The sequence below is a fragment of the Hyla sarda genome, chromosome 7, assembly GCF_029499605.1.
Source record: "Hyla sarda isolate aHylSar1 chromosome 7, aHylSar1.hap1, whole genome shotgun sequence".
NCBI classification, from domain to species: Eukaryota; Metazoa; Chordata; class Amphibia; order Anura; family Hylidae; genus Hyla; species Hyla sarda.
This window is the reverse complement of record NC_079195.1, coordinates 204,920,051-204,936,666: the sequence shown is the minus strand read 5'-3', so window position 1 is coordinate 204,936,666 and position 16,616 is coordinate 204,920,051. Positions and strand designations below refer to the sequence as shown.

Sequence of the window (16,616 nt, the reverse complement as noted above, 5' to 3'; positions counted from 1 at the left end):
ACGACAAGCTGTAGAAAATGTTTTTCATATGTAATGAATATGTAATAAAATCATATTGATTACAATGTAACATCTTTCCACTGCACTTTTTCCTACAATGGAGAACTGCTGCAAAGTGGGGTCTGTGAGGAAAAGTTGACCAGTTGACAATAGCAACCAAAGGTCTTTTTTTTTTTATTTAAGATGGGATCTAATTGGTTGCTCTGTGCAACTAGTCAGCTTTTCCTCTGCACAGGTTTTGATAAATCTCCGACATATGTCTTTTACACTATAACCAGTCCATCACGTACGTAATAAGTAACCATGTTAACAGATGCGCCTTATAGGAAATGAAGAAAATACTCACAGCTGTAGAAAACACTGCTGAGGGTCCATAGCATCGGATTATGTGTTTAATCTTCTGCCTACTGCCGTGCTAACAACATGCTGAGCAATACATGGCAGGCCCCTGGCAAACAGGAGTTAAAGCTGCTCTCCTTTTGTGTTTAGACTTATGGTACAATTTTTATCAATGTAAAAAAATAACTGTTCCATAATAATTCTTGCTGACAGAAGCTTAAATTCCAAGACAAAAAGTCCCTGCACTTCCCCCTTTCCAACTCCCCCCCCCCCCCCCAAAAAAAAAAATATATATATATATATATATATATATATATATATATATATATATATTTTTTTTTTTTTAAGAAGCACCTTTTCTGCTTATACAGTGCAGCATAGGCTATTGTTAAATGATAAGATAGAGATTCTGATGTGGCATGCATGGGTTTGGCTCCATACTGGTTTGCAATTCTACCACTGAAATTAATTCCTGATGCTGTCTACATTACCCGTGAATCTCCTGGCTTGGGGTGTGGCATTTGATCATTGCACCTGGTCATCAAATTAAGCTGCTTGTGTTGGAATTCTTCAAGGTGAACTTATTAGACAAGACTAATATCAATAAGCTTTGGGTGCTCATTAACCTGCCACTGATGCACCAGCTGTCCTTCTTTAAAACACTTTTGGTAGGTATTAGGCACTGCATACAAGTAACATACAAACAAATGTGGGTTTAAATGGGCATTGTCAGATACAAAAACTTTTTATATGTTGCACATCTTGACAAAACATTAACCATTTTTAAAGGGGTACTCCCGTGAACACCTTTTTTCTTTTAAATCAACTGGTGGCAGAAAGTTAAACATATTTGTAAATTACTTCTATTAAAAAAATCTTAATCCTTCCTGTACTTATTAACTGCTGAATACTACAGAGGAAATTCTTTTTGGAATGCTCTCTGATGACATCACGACCACAGTTCTCTCTGCTGATGTTATTATAATAATAATAATAACACTTTATTTATTGTTGTCCTTAGTGGGATTTGAACCCAAGTCCCCAGCACTGCAAGGCAGCAGTGCTAACCACTGAGACACCATGCTGCCCTTAGCATACATCTGCTATGCATGGTTGCGAAAATGGACAGATATGTCAGCAGAGAGCACTGTGCTCGTGATGTCATCAGTGTTCCAAAAAGAAAGGAATTTCCTCTGTAGCATTCAGCAGCTAATAAGTACTGGAAGGATTAAGATTTTTTAATAGAAGTAATTTTCAAATATGTTTAACTTTCTGCCACCAGTTGATTTAAAAGAAAAAAGGTTTTCACCGGAGTACCCCTTTAACCCCTTAAGGACTGAGCCCTTTTTCACCTTAAGGACTCGGCCATTTTTTGCAAATCTGACCACTGTCACTTTAAACATTAATAACTCTGGAATGCTTTTAGTTATCATTCTGATTCCGAGATTGTTTTTTTCGTGACATATTCTACTTTAACTTAGTGGTAAAAATTTTTGGTAACTTGCATCCTTTCTTGGTGAAAAATCCCAAAATTTTATGAAAAATTTGAAAATTTAGAATTTTTCTAACTTTGAAGCTCTCTGCTTGTAAGGAAAATGGATATTCCAAATAATTTTTTTTTTTATTCACATATACAATATGTCTACTTTATGTCTGCATCATAAAATTGATGAGTTTTTACTTTTGGAAGACACCAGAGGGCTTCAAAGTTCCGCAGCAATTTTCCAATTTTTCACAAAATTTTGAAACTCGCTTTTTTTCAGGGACCAGTTCAGGTTTGAAGTGGATTTGAAGGGTCTTCATATTAGAAATACCCCATAAATGACCCCATTATAAAAACTGCACCCCCCAATGTATTCAAAATGACATTCAGTAAGCATTTTAACCCTTTAGGGGTTTCACAGGAATAGCAGCAAAGTGAAGGAGAAAATTCACAATCTTCATTTTTTACACTCGCATGTTCTTGTAGACCCAATTTTTAAATTTTTGCAAGGGGTAAAAAGGAGAAAATTTTTACTTGTATTTGAAACCCAATTTCTCTCGAGTAAGCACATACCTCATATGTCTATGTTAATTGTTCGGCGGGCGCAGTAGAGGGCTCAGAAGGGAAGGAGCGTCAAATGGTTTTTGGGGGTATGTCACCTTTAGGAAGCCCCTATGGTGCCAGAACAGCAAAAAAAAAACACATGGCATACCATTTTGGAAACCAGACCCCTCAGGGAACGTAACAAGGGGTAATTTGAATCTTAATACCCTACAGGTGATTCACGACTTTTGCATATGTAAAAAAAAAATATATATTTTTACCTAAAATGCTTGGTTTCCCTAAAGTTTTACATTTTTAAAAAGGGTAATAGCAGAAAATACCCCCCAAAATTTGAAGCCCAATTTCTCCCGATTCAGAAAACACCCCATATGGGGGTGAAAAGTGCTCTGCTGGCACACTACAGGTCTCAGAAGAGAAGGAGTCACATTTGGCTTTTTGAAAGCAAATTTTGCTCTGGGGGCATGCCGCATTTAGGAAGCCCCTATGGTGCCAGGACAGCAAAAAAAAAAAACACATGGCATACCATTTTGGAAACTAGACCCCTCGGGGAACGTAACAAGGGGTTAAGTGAACCTTAATACCCCACAGGCGTTTCACGACTATTGCATATGTAAAAAAAAATAAAAAAAAATTTACCTAAAATGCTTCTTTTCCCAAAAATTTAACATTTTTAAAAAGGGTAAAAGCAGAAAATACCCCCCAAAATTTGTAACACAATTTCTTCCGAGTACGGCGATACCCCATATGTGACCCTTAACTGTTGCCTTGAAATACGACAGGGCTCCAAAGTGAGAGCGCCATGCGCATTTGAGGCCTAAATTAGGGATTGCATAGGGGTGGACATAGGGGAATTCTACGCCAGTGATTCCCAAACAGGGTGCCTCCGGCTGTTGTAAAACTCCCAGCATGCCTGGACAGTCAACGGCTGTCTGACAATACTGGGAGTTTTTGTTTTGCAACAGCTGGAGGCTCCGTTTTGGAAAATCGTGGCGTACCAGACGTTTTTCATTTTTATTGGGGAGGGGGGCTGTGTAGGGGTATGTGTATATGTAGTGTTTTTTACTTTTTATTTTATTTTTTGTGGTAGTGTAGTGTAGTGTTTTTAGGGTACAGTCGCACGGGCGGGGGTTCACAGTAGTTTCTCGCTGGCAGTTTGAGCTGTTGCAGAAAATTTGCTGCAGCTCAAACTTGCAGCCCGATACTTACTGTACCCTGTACATTCACATTGGGGGGGACATCCAGCTGTTGCAAAACTACAACTCCCAGCATGCGCTGAGAGTTTTAGTTTTGCAACAGCTGTAGGCACACTGGTTATGTATCACTGAGTTTGTGACCTTACTCAGTGTTTCAAAACCAGTGTGCCTCCAGCTGTTGCAAAACTACAACTCCCAGCATGTACGGTGCATGGTGTAAGGTGACTGCTGGGAGTTGTAGTTTGCAACAGCTGGAGGCACACCGGTCGTGAAACACTAAGTTAGGTTAAAAAAAAAATGGTTTTCACAACCAGTGTGCCTTCAGCTGTTGCAAAACTACAACTCTCAGCAGTCACCGACAGCCAACGGGCATGCTGGGAGTTGTAGTTATGCAACCAGCAGATGCACCACTACAACTCCCAGCATGCACTTTAGCTGTTTGTGCAAGCTGGGAGTTGTAGTTATACAACAGCTGAAGGTACACTTTTCCATAGAAAAAATGTGCCTCCAACTGTTGCAAAACCATAAGTCCCAGCATGCCCATAAGGGAATGCTGGGAGTTGTGGTGGTCTGCCTCCTGCTGTTGCATAACTACAGCTCCCAGCATGCCCTTTTTGCATGCTGGGAGCTGTTGCTAAGCAACAGCAGGAGGCTGTAACTCACCTCCTGCTGCTGCTCCATTGTAGGTCAGTCCCTCGACGACGCCGTCGCTCCTGGGGCCCCAATCCCAACATGGACGCCGGGGATCGGGGTCCCCAGCACCCGGGGTCGTCTTCCCGCACCCGCTCACGCCCTCCGGAAGAGGGGCGGAGCGGGTGCGGGAGTGACACCCGCAGCAGGCGCCCTGATTGGTCGGCCGGTAATCCGGCCGACGAATCAGGGCGATCGTGAGGTGGCACCAGTGCCACCTCACCCCTGCAGGCTCTGGCTGTTCGGGGCCGTCAGAGACGGCCCCGAACAGCCAGTAATTCCGGGTCACCGGGTCACTGGAGACCCGATTGACCCGGAATCGCCGCAGATCGCTGGACTGAATTGTCCAGCGATCTGCGGCGATCGCCGACATGGGGGGGCATAATGACCCCCCTGGGCGATATGCCGGGATGCCTGCTGAACGATTTCAGCAGGCATCCGGCTCCGGTCCCCAACCGGCTAGCGGTGGGGACCGGATTTCCCACGGGCGTATGGATACGCCCTGCGTCCTTAAGGACTCGGAATGCAGGGCGTATCCATACGCCCTGCGTCCTTAAGAGGTTAATATACTTCAAAAGAAAGTATATTATGGCTTATAAAAAAAAACACCCCATACCATACAGAACACAATCATGTCTGGCTACAGCATCATCTTTTTCCAAGCTAAAGCAAAGGATGGGAAAAAGTCCAGGAAGTGAGTGCAGGACTAGCACTCCTCTGTGCTCACTCCTGTCCTATCAGACTGCAGCAGAGAGGAGGGGGTCAAAGAGCAGCCTGCAGTGATTGGATGAAGAGACACAGCACTCACGGAGTAAGATGAGTCAGGCAGAGTGAGGACATGCTCCCTCTAAAGCACAGAATGACAAAGCAAGAGAGCAACAGAAAGAAGGTATTTGTGAAATATAGGTGCTAGACACGTAAAATATATGTACATGATCAGGATTAGGTACTGAGTAACATATAAGTTTTTTTTGTGGGATATGACATGTATGCTTTAAAAACATGCACAAGTCTAAAGATATTTAAAAATTTATCATATAGCATAAGTTATTGTGAAAAACTGTCTAAATTTACACTCTCTAGCTTTATTAAAACAGATTATTAAATCTTTTGTTTTCTGTTGCAGTGTATTCATAACCACAGTGGCTCAGACACACATATCCCTTTAGTTTCCATGCTAAATATCATCTGCCTTCACAATACTAACTCCAATGAATTTGGAGTTATGCCTATGAAAAACAGATAAGCTCATTCGCCAAAAAGTGAGCTTGTTAACAATACTTTTACAAACACCTATTTAAGTCAACCCACACGCAAAATAAAAACAAAAATCGTCAATTTACCACGGAAATATCTAATTACTAAATAATCTGTTTAAATAAGAACACAAAAGCCAGACATCTCACTCTGAAATGCTATAACAGAAGAAATCCATCTGTTTGACAAGCAGACAGAGACTTGGAATGTTAATGTAGGAAGTGTATTAGGAGAGGATTGCTTGAAGAGTGAAATACACCCAGCCTCTTATCCTTACAAGAAAAAGAACCTGTCACATAATTTACTAGTGATTTATATATTGTATACTGCACGAGGAAAGAGCAACTATGTCAATAAAACCATTACAGACCACGCAGTGCCACCCGGGAATAAGCATGCAGCAAATGAGCTTGTTACAGAATAACATGCAGAATCAGTATATTGTTATAGATTTATATATATATATATATATATATATATATATATATATATATATAGATACATAGATACCCCTAATCAGGTAATATACAGGTGATACTGTACAGTGCTCCCTCAACCTACATTGGTTTCCACATACAGCGGTCTTTTCTGGACCATTGTAACTTGTAACCAGACTCAACATACAATGCTATGGACAGTCCAGATCTACGAAACATGTAAATGCCTGGAAGATCTAGCCAACTAGAATGGGCATTATACTGGTAAACCCAAGTATTACTGAAGTGTATGCACTGAATTCCTGTCTGGTAGCGCCCCCTACAGTGCAGGGTGGTATTACATGTTCTGTACTACTCTTCACCTGTGACAGGGATAGCTGCTCCTCTGGACACCAGATGGGGACAGCTCTATTTAACTTTTTTGGAACAATGTGTGTACAATACAGCACCCTGAAGAAGCTCCTGTCCTCTACATAGACAGTAATTTCCAGCAGCTCTTTCTTACCTTTATTTCTAAGGACTTGCTTTATCTGTATTAGTTATTACTTATTTTTCCTATTTTGGGTGGTATTTTATGGTGTTAGAACCAATTACCAGGTTATGGACTCAACACACAATGGTTTCAAAATACAATGTAACTTGAGGGACCACGGTATATGGGAGTAAATTTCAGTAAACAATGGAAAGGTCCAGCACTGAAGGTATCTACTAAAAATTACTCTTTATTATTAAGGTTAAATAATCAATGATAAAGGCTTATTGCCGAAACATGTCAGTTTGCACCTGAGGATGTACATACTGTTTGTCTTTATAATAAAGAGGAATTTTTATTGCATACCTTCAGTGTTGAACTTTTTCTTTGTTTGTGGATCTACCTATGATTGGTTTTCCATGAAGGGTGAGAGCTAGACTTCTGTTTCTTATAATGAACTGCCTCCCTTATACTCAGGAACACTGTCCTTACATTGTGTGGCTAAAGAAATAAGGGAGGAACCCTAAAAGGGTCCTGTCAGATTCAAAAACTTTTTATATGTTGTACATCTTGGCAAAACATTAACCTTTTTAATATATTTCATAAGAAAATGTTATCTCCTTTTATAGAAATCATGGCTTATAAAATGACGGCTTTTTCCAAGCTGAAGCACAGGCATGGACAAAGTCCAGTAAGAGAGGGTGAGCTAGCATAGAAGAGTACTATCATACAGGAGAGAGCACAGAGGAGTCCTATCAGACAAGAGAGAGCACAGAGGAGTACTATAAGGCAGGAGAGAGCACAGAGAAGTCCTATCAGACAAGAGAGAGCACAGAGGAGTACTATAAGGCAGGAGAGAGCACAGAGGAGTCCTATCAGACAAGAGAGAGCACAGAGGAGTACTATAAGGCAGGAGAGAGCACAGAGAAGTCCTTTCAGACAGGAGAGAGCACAGAGGAGTCCTATCAGACAGAAGAGAGCACAGAGGAGTACTATCAGACAGGAGAGAGCACAGAGAAGTACTATCAGACAGGAGAGAGCACAGAGGAGTCCTATCAGACAGGAGAGAGCACAGAGGAGTCCTATCAGATAGGAGAGAGCACAAAAGAGTGCTATCAGACAGCAGAGAGCACAGAGGTGTGCTATCAGACAGGAGAGAGCACAGAGGTGTGCTATCAGACAAGAGAAAGCAAAGAGGAGTACTATGAGACAGGAGAGAGCAAAGAGGAGTACTATCAGACAGGAGAGGGCACAGAGGAGTACTATCAGACAGGAGAGAACACAGAGGAGTACTATCAGACAGGAGAGAGCACAGAGGAGTCCTATCAGACAGGAGAGAGCACAGAGAAGTACTATCAAACAGTGCTAGCTCACCCTCACTTATTGGATTTTGTCTATGCATGTGCTTCAGCACACTGCTGGTTAAAATAGCATAGTTAGCCTCCCCTTGGGAGCAGTGTGCTGTACCGAACATATACCAGAGCATATGCCAATAACTGAGTGCATGTCCCTCTCTTTTATGACCGCTGTGATAATACAGATATATACATAGCGTGTAATATATGTACAAAAGGAGTGATATGCATTCTCCTATATGTTAATCAGTGCAGCAACACGATATCGGAAGCACACAGTGTTTTTAAATAAGTTTGCACCTATTTGGGTTATATACTCTACGGAGCTTAATAATGTCTTATTTTAATACTAGTTTGGGGATATTATCCTGAGGGTCTTTCCCTCAGTTTGTGTTCACATTTGTTGACGAGTACTATTCTTGCCACCAAAATGTTAACCCCAACACACCTGATTATAAGACGATGAGGTCTGTTGTGCACAGTTTGTATCTTTCTTACGATGGATCCAGCACAATATCATAGTGTCCACGGTCCATTAGGCCACTAAGTGCTATGAACAGAGTCTTAGAAGTTTGTATGCATGAGGTTCAGTATGTCATGTAACTTAATCAGATCTCAATCACTATCATCCCGTAATAAGTCAGAGTTGATAAGGTTAATACTTTTATCCCACTTACCGCTTTCAAAGCAGGCATCAAATATTAAGTGCCCCTTATTTGGATGTCCATTAAAGCCAGGAGGTGAAACAATGAGTTTGCTCACATTCCGGGACATGGCCATTTCATTTCCAATTCCATTACCTGTAATAAACAAACAGCAAAGTCATATGAATAAATCAATATTTAGGTCTTTTTTTACTAGTGTATTTCCATCGTAAAATTGAAAAAGTAATATTAGCTTTACTACAGCAAAACAGTATGACTGTCAAATTGGTCTCACTTTAATATATGAAAAGGAAGAACAATATTTATCAGAATTTATTTAAAAAAATGAATCCTACATTCACAGCAAGACTGTCTTTTAGAGTTATGATTTAAAATCTGATAAAAAAAACATCTGACAGATGCGAACTTCAAAATCACAATATTACATTCACAGTAAGGGTTTCATAGAGAACACTGGTTAATATTTTGTCTTGTTTTTGGACTTTATAAATAGACTAAATCAGAAAAAACACTACCATTGGACACCTTATCATCGATATATTATAATTGTAAAGTGCTGCGGAATATGTTGGCACTATAGAAATAAGTAATAATAATAATGATAAATGATCATAATAACTATATAATTATTATTATAGTTTCTCCTAGAAGCATTATATGCATCATGTTATAGAGGCAGTTCTATACTGTCCCATTCTTCCGTGAACAAACCCACTGCTTTTCAGTTCACAGAAACTTATTCTACATGTGAATATATACTAAGTGTATTTTCATAAATAGCATATACTCTGCAGAGATCACACCAAAAAATCCCCAGGTAAGATCTGTAGCCTTTAGTCAGTAAGTTTCTATGTAAAATATATGTCCCAATGCTGTGGATCTGATGCTGAGGATTTTACTGTAGATTCTTTCTTATGCCCAATGATTGAAAGGAGAATAAAGTGAATTATAAAGTGTCCCTGTCACTAAAAACATGTTTTGACAAGTTACAGAGACATGCCAATATATCTATATACTTTGCTCCATTCAGCTTTTCTTAAACCCTGAGTAGTCTGCCTGTTGCCACAGCATGATGCTGCCCCCACCATGATCACTGTAGGGATGGTATTGGGCAGGCGATGGGCAGTGCCTGGTTTCCTCTAGACATGATGCTGCCCCCACCATGATCACTGTAGGAATGATATTGGGCAGGTCATGGGCAGTGCCTGGTTTCCTGCAGACATGATACTTCCCCCACCATGATCACTGTAGGGATGGTATTGGGTAGGTGATGGGCAGTGCCTGGTTTCCTCCAGACATGATGCTGCCCCCACCATGATCACTGTAGGGATGGTATTGGGCAGGTGATTGGCAGTGCCTGGTTTCCTCCAGACATGATGATACCTTCACCATACTTCACTGTAGGGATGGTATTGGGCAGGTGATGGCAGTGCCTGGTTTCCTCTAGACATGATGCTACCTCCACCATGCTTCACTGTAGGAATGGTATTGGGCAGGTGATGGGCAGTGCCTGGTTTCCTCTAGACATGATGCTGCCCCCACCATACTTCACTGTAGAGATGGTATTGGGCAGGTGATGGGCAGTGCCTGGTTTCCTGCAGACATGATGCTTCCCCCACCATACTTCACTGTAGGGATGGTATTGGGCAGGTGATTGGCAGTGCCTGGTTTCCTCCAGACATGATGCTGCCTCCACCATACTTCACTGTAGGGATGGTATTGGGCAGGTGATGGGCAGTGCCTGGTTTCCTCTAGACTTGATGCTGCCCCCACCATGCTTCACTGTAGGAATGGTATTGGTCAGGTGATGGGCAGCACGTGGTTTCCTCCAGACATGATGCTGCACCCACCATACTTCACTGTAGGGATGGTATTGGTCAGGTGATGGGCAGTGCCTGGTTTCCTCCAGACATGATACTCCCCCCACAATGATCACTGTGGGGATGGTATTGGGCAGGTGATTAGCAGTGCCTGATTTCCTCCAGACATGATGATGCCCCCACCATGATCACTGTAGGGATGATATTGGGCAGGGGATGGGCAGTGCCTGGTTTCCTCCAGACATGATGCTGCCCCCACCATGATCACTGTAGGGATGATATTGGGCAGGGGATGGGCAGTGCCTGGTTTCCTCCAGACATGATGCTGCCCCCACCATACTTCATTGTAGGGATGGTATTGGGCAGGTGATGGGCAGTGTTTGTTTTCCTCTAGACATGATGCTGCCCCGGCCTGGTTTCCTCCAGATATGACACTTAGAATTGAGACCAGAAAGTTCACTATTTTAATAGTAGGAGCGGCTTATTTCTGGCCACTCTCCCATAAGGTCCGTTTAGTGGAGTGTTGCAGTGATGGTTGACCTTTTGGAAGTTTATTCCATCTGCACATCTGAACTTTTGTGTTCCTCGTCATCACTCTTACCAAGGCTCTTCTTCCCCAGTAACTAAGTTTAGTGGGATGGAAAGCTTTAATAAGAGTACTGGTGGTTACAAACATCTTCCACTAAGAACTATAGAGCCCACTGTGCTCTTGGGATCTTTCAGTCCATCTGAAATTTTTTTATACCCTACTTCAGATCTGTGCCTCCACACAATCATGTGTATGAGCTCTACAAGCAGTTCTTTCCCCCTCATGGCTTGGTTATCGCTCTGATATGCATTGCCAGCTATGAGACCTTACGCAGACAGCTGTATCTTTCCAAATCATATCTAATCCAGAAGACTGAATGTTTGTAATCGCTGTCTGTACTGAGTAAAGGGTCTTTATACTTATGTCAATGCAATAGTTTAGTTTTCCTCTTTAATAAATAATCAAATATTTCTAATATTCTGTTTTTACTTTGCCCTTATAAGGAACTGAGTGCAGAATGATTGTGGGGGACTTGATTTTGTTTATTTTTTTATTTTAGCACAAGTCTGCAACATAAAAAAAGTGAAAAAGTGAAAGGGTCTGAAGACTTTCTGAATACATTGTACAAATACATGCCAAATACTCCACAATTCCAGACATTCTGCAGTGATTTTCATAAATTATTGCAGAAGATAACAACTTTCGTTTGCATATATTACACTTAGGTCTCAGATTTTCCCATAGAAATGTTAAAAGCATGTAGTGAATGTGAAGAGGGGACGCTCCCTTCAAAAATTAAATAGTAATACTCGGGATTTTGAATAGAATACTCCAGCAGAATATGTCAGCCTACATGACAAGCTGTCACTTATAAGTATTCGTATTATTAAGGTGCCAAATACATTCACATTTTATAGTCATCTTTTAGTCACATAAATACAGAAGTTTTGACATGCTTAAATCAAAACTTCAAGCAATGTAGAATTAAATTATATTAATATTCCTTGTAAATCTGTGTTTACTCTACATATCCTGCCAATATGTTTACAATATTGCTTCGCCAGTCGTGCCGCCAGTCGGTTTTTACAGTAATTGTAGTCTAGGAAGGATTCATTATTGGAATTAATACCACTGAGGATGAAGTTTATGAGTCAACAGAGAGTAAGCAGTGAGGGTGTAATATTTCAGAGAAAATAATACAGTACAGTAACCGGCACGGGGAATACAACTGGAGTACACCCAAAAAAATTACAGCACAAACAAGTATTTTCAGAATTAAAATTGTGCCCATGTAATGTGCCTATCAAAGGAAATCTGTATTGACCCCCCCCCCCCAAATCACTTACAGCACTATGATGCGGAATTAAAAGTGTATTGTGGTATCAGAATATTGTTTTCAAATAAAACTCCAATATATATATATAGGATTATTACTAATTGTACTGGCTTTAGCATGTTTTGCTTGTAATACTCCTCACATGAAGTTGTGTAGTCCTGTCTGTCAGTGCGGTGTTGTCTCTGCAGCTCCCAGGCTCCTCCCTCCCGAGACTATGCATTATCCTCTGTGCCTCATGAGACATGGCTGGATCTTGTCTCCGAGCTCAAGGTCCGCCACCACCTGTGACCAGCTAATACAGCTACGCCATCATCTCCCTGTTACACACACACACACACACACACACACACACACACACACATACACACACATACACAAAAACACACACACATTTACAGTACAGACCAAAGGTTTGGAAACACCTCATTCAGAGTTTTCTTTATTTTCATGACTATGAAAATTGTAGATTCACACTGAAGGCATCAAAACTATGAATTAACACATGTGGAATTATATACATAACAAAAAAGTGTGAAACAACAAAAAATATGTCATATTTTAGGTTCTTCAAAGTAGCCACCTTTTGCTTTGATTACTGCTTTGCACACTCATTCTCTTGATGAGCTTCAAGAGGTAGTCACCTGAAATGGTCTTCCAACAGTCTTGAAGGAGTTCCCAGAGATGCTTAGCACTTGTTGGCCCTTTTTGCCTTCACTCTGCAGTCCAGCTCACCCCAAACCATCTCGATTGTGTTCAGGTCCGGTGACTGTGGAGGCCAGGTCATCTGGCGCAGCACCCCATCACTCTCCTTCTTGGTCAAATAGCCCTTACACAGCCTGGAGGTGTGTTTGGGGTCATTGTCCTGTTGAAAAATAAATGATGGTCCAACTAAACGCAAACCGGATGGAATAGCATGCCGCTGCAAGATGCTGTGGTAGAGATGCTGGTTCAGTATGCCTTCAATTTTGAATAAATCCCCAACAGTGTCACCAGCAAAGCACCCCCACACCATCACCTCCTCCTCCACACCAGCACACCTGTGAAGTGAAAACCATTTCAGGTGACTACCTCTTGAAGTTCAACAAGAGAATGTCAAGAGTGTGCAAAGCAGTAATCAAAGCAAAAGGTGGCTACTTTGAAGAACCTAGAATGACATATTTTCAGTTGTTTCACACTTTTTTGCTATGTATATAATTCCACATGTGTTAATTCATAGTTTTAATGATTTCAATGTGAATCTACAATTTTCATAGTCATGAAAATAAAGAAAACTTTGAATGAGAAGGTGTGTCCAAACTTTTGGTCTGTACTGTATATATCGTTATTGGAACATTAAAGAAAGAATGGAGAGGTGTGTTTATGGCACTTTAAAGCATGCTGCCACAGCCAGAGGAGCAGACAGAGAATGAATACTGGGATCCGGCAGGAGGGAAGTACGCAGGGTGGGAAGGCTGTGAGGGAGAGCTGCGGGAAAGCAATGAATTGTGGGAATTGTAGTAAAGAGCAACTGATCAATCAAGAAGTAGTGAGAGAACATGGTAGGGAAGATAATTACATATCCATACAAAAATTAATTTGTGGTGATTTCAGAGCTTAAGGTAAGTAATTTCATTTGCGTCTTTAGTATTTTTTTTTTTTTTAACATGATGTAGGACAGTTAGGAGGGAATCTGTCATTTTTCAAAGTTCTGTCCACCAGTATGGCAAGGAGGATCTTCACATTAGGCTCCAAAAGCTTTCCATATTGAGCTCTAAGTGACAGCTGTAATATTCAGAAGACTGCTAGAGGTAGAGGTATCATTCATAACTGAGCAGAAGTATGAGGGAAGCTCTTAAAACAGGGAGCAATGTGCACCTAACATTTAGGGCTCACCTCCCGGACATTAAGCAGACAGTTCCTGTGGGGACAACACCTCACAAGGATTTAGTTTTTATAGCACACTGTCTTACTTTTAAAAACATTTCTGGGGCTGGAAAACCTCATTAAAATATATAAACTCAGTACTGAGGCCCTACAGAAAGACAAAATGCCAGAACTACTTAAATGGTCACTGTCATTTCAAAGAACTTCCATCCATTTGGAAGCTTATGTGAGTTGTAACATACAGTATTTGAAAATCACTTCATTTAATAAAAAATTACTCCTTATCCCAGAAAAAAGCTCTAAAGTCTTGGCCACTAGGTGTTTCAACCTCCAGCACATTGCTGTCCACTGCCTGTCGTTAGGGGAATTCTTTCTGTAGCAGCAGAGAGACCAAGACGGAACACAGGAAGGATTGGCCTGGATAAGGTAATACTATACCCAGAGAAAGCCTGGACCCAGGGCCTTAAGGCTCCCAAATGTGGGGGGGGGGGGGGGGGTGGAGAGATATCCAAATGCCCAGCCATTGGCAGTGTATTTGGTTCAGAGGCATCCTCCCTCTAGGAAAGTAAAATGAGTGGTGATACGTACAATGTTGCATCCCCACTCACAGTACTGTACAGAAGTAGAGAACAGGAATCTGCTCCTGTACTTTATCACAGTAACGTAGCACTTATGCTGCACGTTACGTGCAATGACATCATCTAGTCGAGCGCAGAGGGAAGGTGAGTTTGATTTTTATAATTTTTTCTAGGAGGGAACCTTTTTTGGAGATGTGATTTTACAGTGAGGGAGCTTCCCTACCTAACTACTTGAGGCTTCCCCAACTATGTAACTACAGGGGGTATTTACCAAATGGGGGAATATAATCTCCACTCCACTTTTAGTCCTCATCGTTATTAGTAGTTCACTGCTAATAAAATTCCTTTATAACAGAACCTCCAAAGCACTATACATTACTCACAAATTCTAACCATAGATTGCAAAATTAATATGTTATACAGTACCTATTTAACAACATAATAAATCAATAATACTGCAGCATTATACAATGCTCATATACCGGTATTCTAAACGACCATACACTGCAATACTATAAAACTGTTCCACATAATAGTTAAACAATGCTTTTCCTGGGCTCACTACACATTGTATTTTTGATGGCTTTATGCTCTTTTTTGGTTTTTATTGAGTTCTCATCCCCACTTTCATACCTATCAGGGACCCTTGTCACAGGACTGTATGCTGCTTTTTAAGTACTGATGTAAGTGGAGGTACACAAGAGAAAGAGTTAAATGGCAAATTGATATTTGCTACAAAAAGGGCAACCAGATAGCATCAACATTGCCATCCATATGCAAATAATGAGCACTTTAGAGCCGCACGCTGACCAGCAGCAATAAGCTGGAGCCATATTCTGTTAATAAGGCCGAAAAATTGTTCGGCGGTAAAAGTTCAGCTTTTACTCACATAGGGGGACTATTCAGCCAGTCGCTGTGTTATGAATGCCAAATCCACTAAAATGGTTTGCAATTTTAAAGCAACTTTTCTTCAAGCATTAATAATTTGCACTGGTAAAAAATGAAGTTTAAATCTCCTTATACTTAATTTCCCACAATCCCACTTACACCCAGATCACAGCTAAAGCTATTTTATAACTAGGATTACTGAATAAAAAGAAAAAAATAAAGAGGTATAGATAAGCAAAAATAAAACCAGCCATTGAATTAAATCAACAGGGAAAAATGGCTAACCACGAACGACACAGCCTATTTTGCCTTTGAGGATATATTTTTTCTCGTTTTTCAGCCATTTCTACTGAGAGCCCCTGTTAAGATGATAAATAAGATATTAAACACTACTGAGCTCAGCATCTCATCTCAATAAAATAAAATATAATTTACCACTCAGATCCCATCCCAGATCCCAAACAAGATCCAAAGAGTTGAAGTCCAAAAAATGCTAGTCATAGTCATATGCTGAGGTTCGGTGACTCCAATGACATAAGACTAAATGTCATGAAAACCATATATGTACCCAGTGGTGTAGCACAGGGGAGTATAAAGATTAAAGTCTGGTGTAGCCCCAGGGACATTGGGGTACATATCACATGTTGCTTATCCTTAAAAGATATTACGGTATCATTATTATTTATTTTCAAAGTGCAATTATAGGTATTCCAATGTCAAGAAGTTATCCCAAACCACAGAAAAGGGTATAGCAAGTTGATTGGTTGGGGTAACACCACTTGGAACTCCACTCTTGCCGGAATAAATGAAGCACATTCTAGTGCACTCTATCTAGTCATTCTCCATGGGGCTTGTCAGCATTGCCAAGCTCAGCACTTCGAAATGTTTGGTAGCCCTAAAGAGTGTTAGCGATGCATGGATGGTATGCTCTGTTCATTCAGTCAGTTCTCCTGACTTGTAGGTATTCCATAGGTCGGACCCCCATCGATCAGCTCTTTATCCCCTCTCCTGTAGATAGGAGATAACTTCTTAAAATGGGAATACCACTTTTAACTACAGACTGTATAAATGAAAATAGAGTTTACCTACATAATATGAGACAAAAGAGTAGTACAAAAAAAATAAACTAAATGAAATGAGTGCCAGA

General features: G+C 40.8%; 1 protein-coding gene across 7 annotated transcripts in view; it reads right to left on the bottom strand.

The window, feature by feature from the left end:
* The window catches only part of LOC130283237 (cytosolic carboxypeptidase 6-like), a 1,802,518-nt gene that overhangs the window by 1,676,031 nt on the left and 109,871 nt on the right, over positions 1–16,616 (bottom strand). For all 7 annotated transcript variants that reach the window (XM_056532458.1, XM_056532459.1, XM_056532453.1 and 4 more), the window contains one exon: positions 8,468–8,590. In XM_056532458.1, the coding sequence (XP_056388433.1) occupies positions 8,468–8,590 (123 nt within the window). The remainder of the gene's footprint in view (positions 1–8,467; positions 8,591–16,616) is intronic.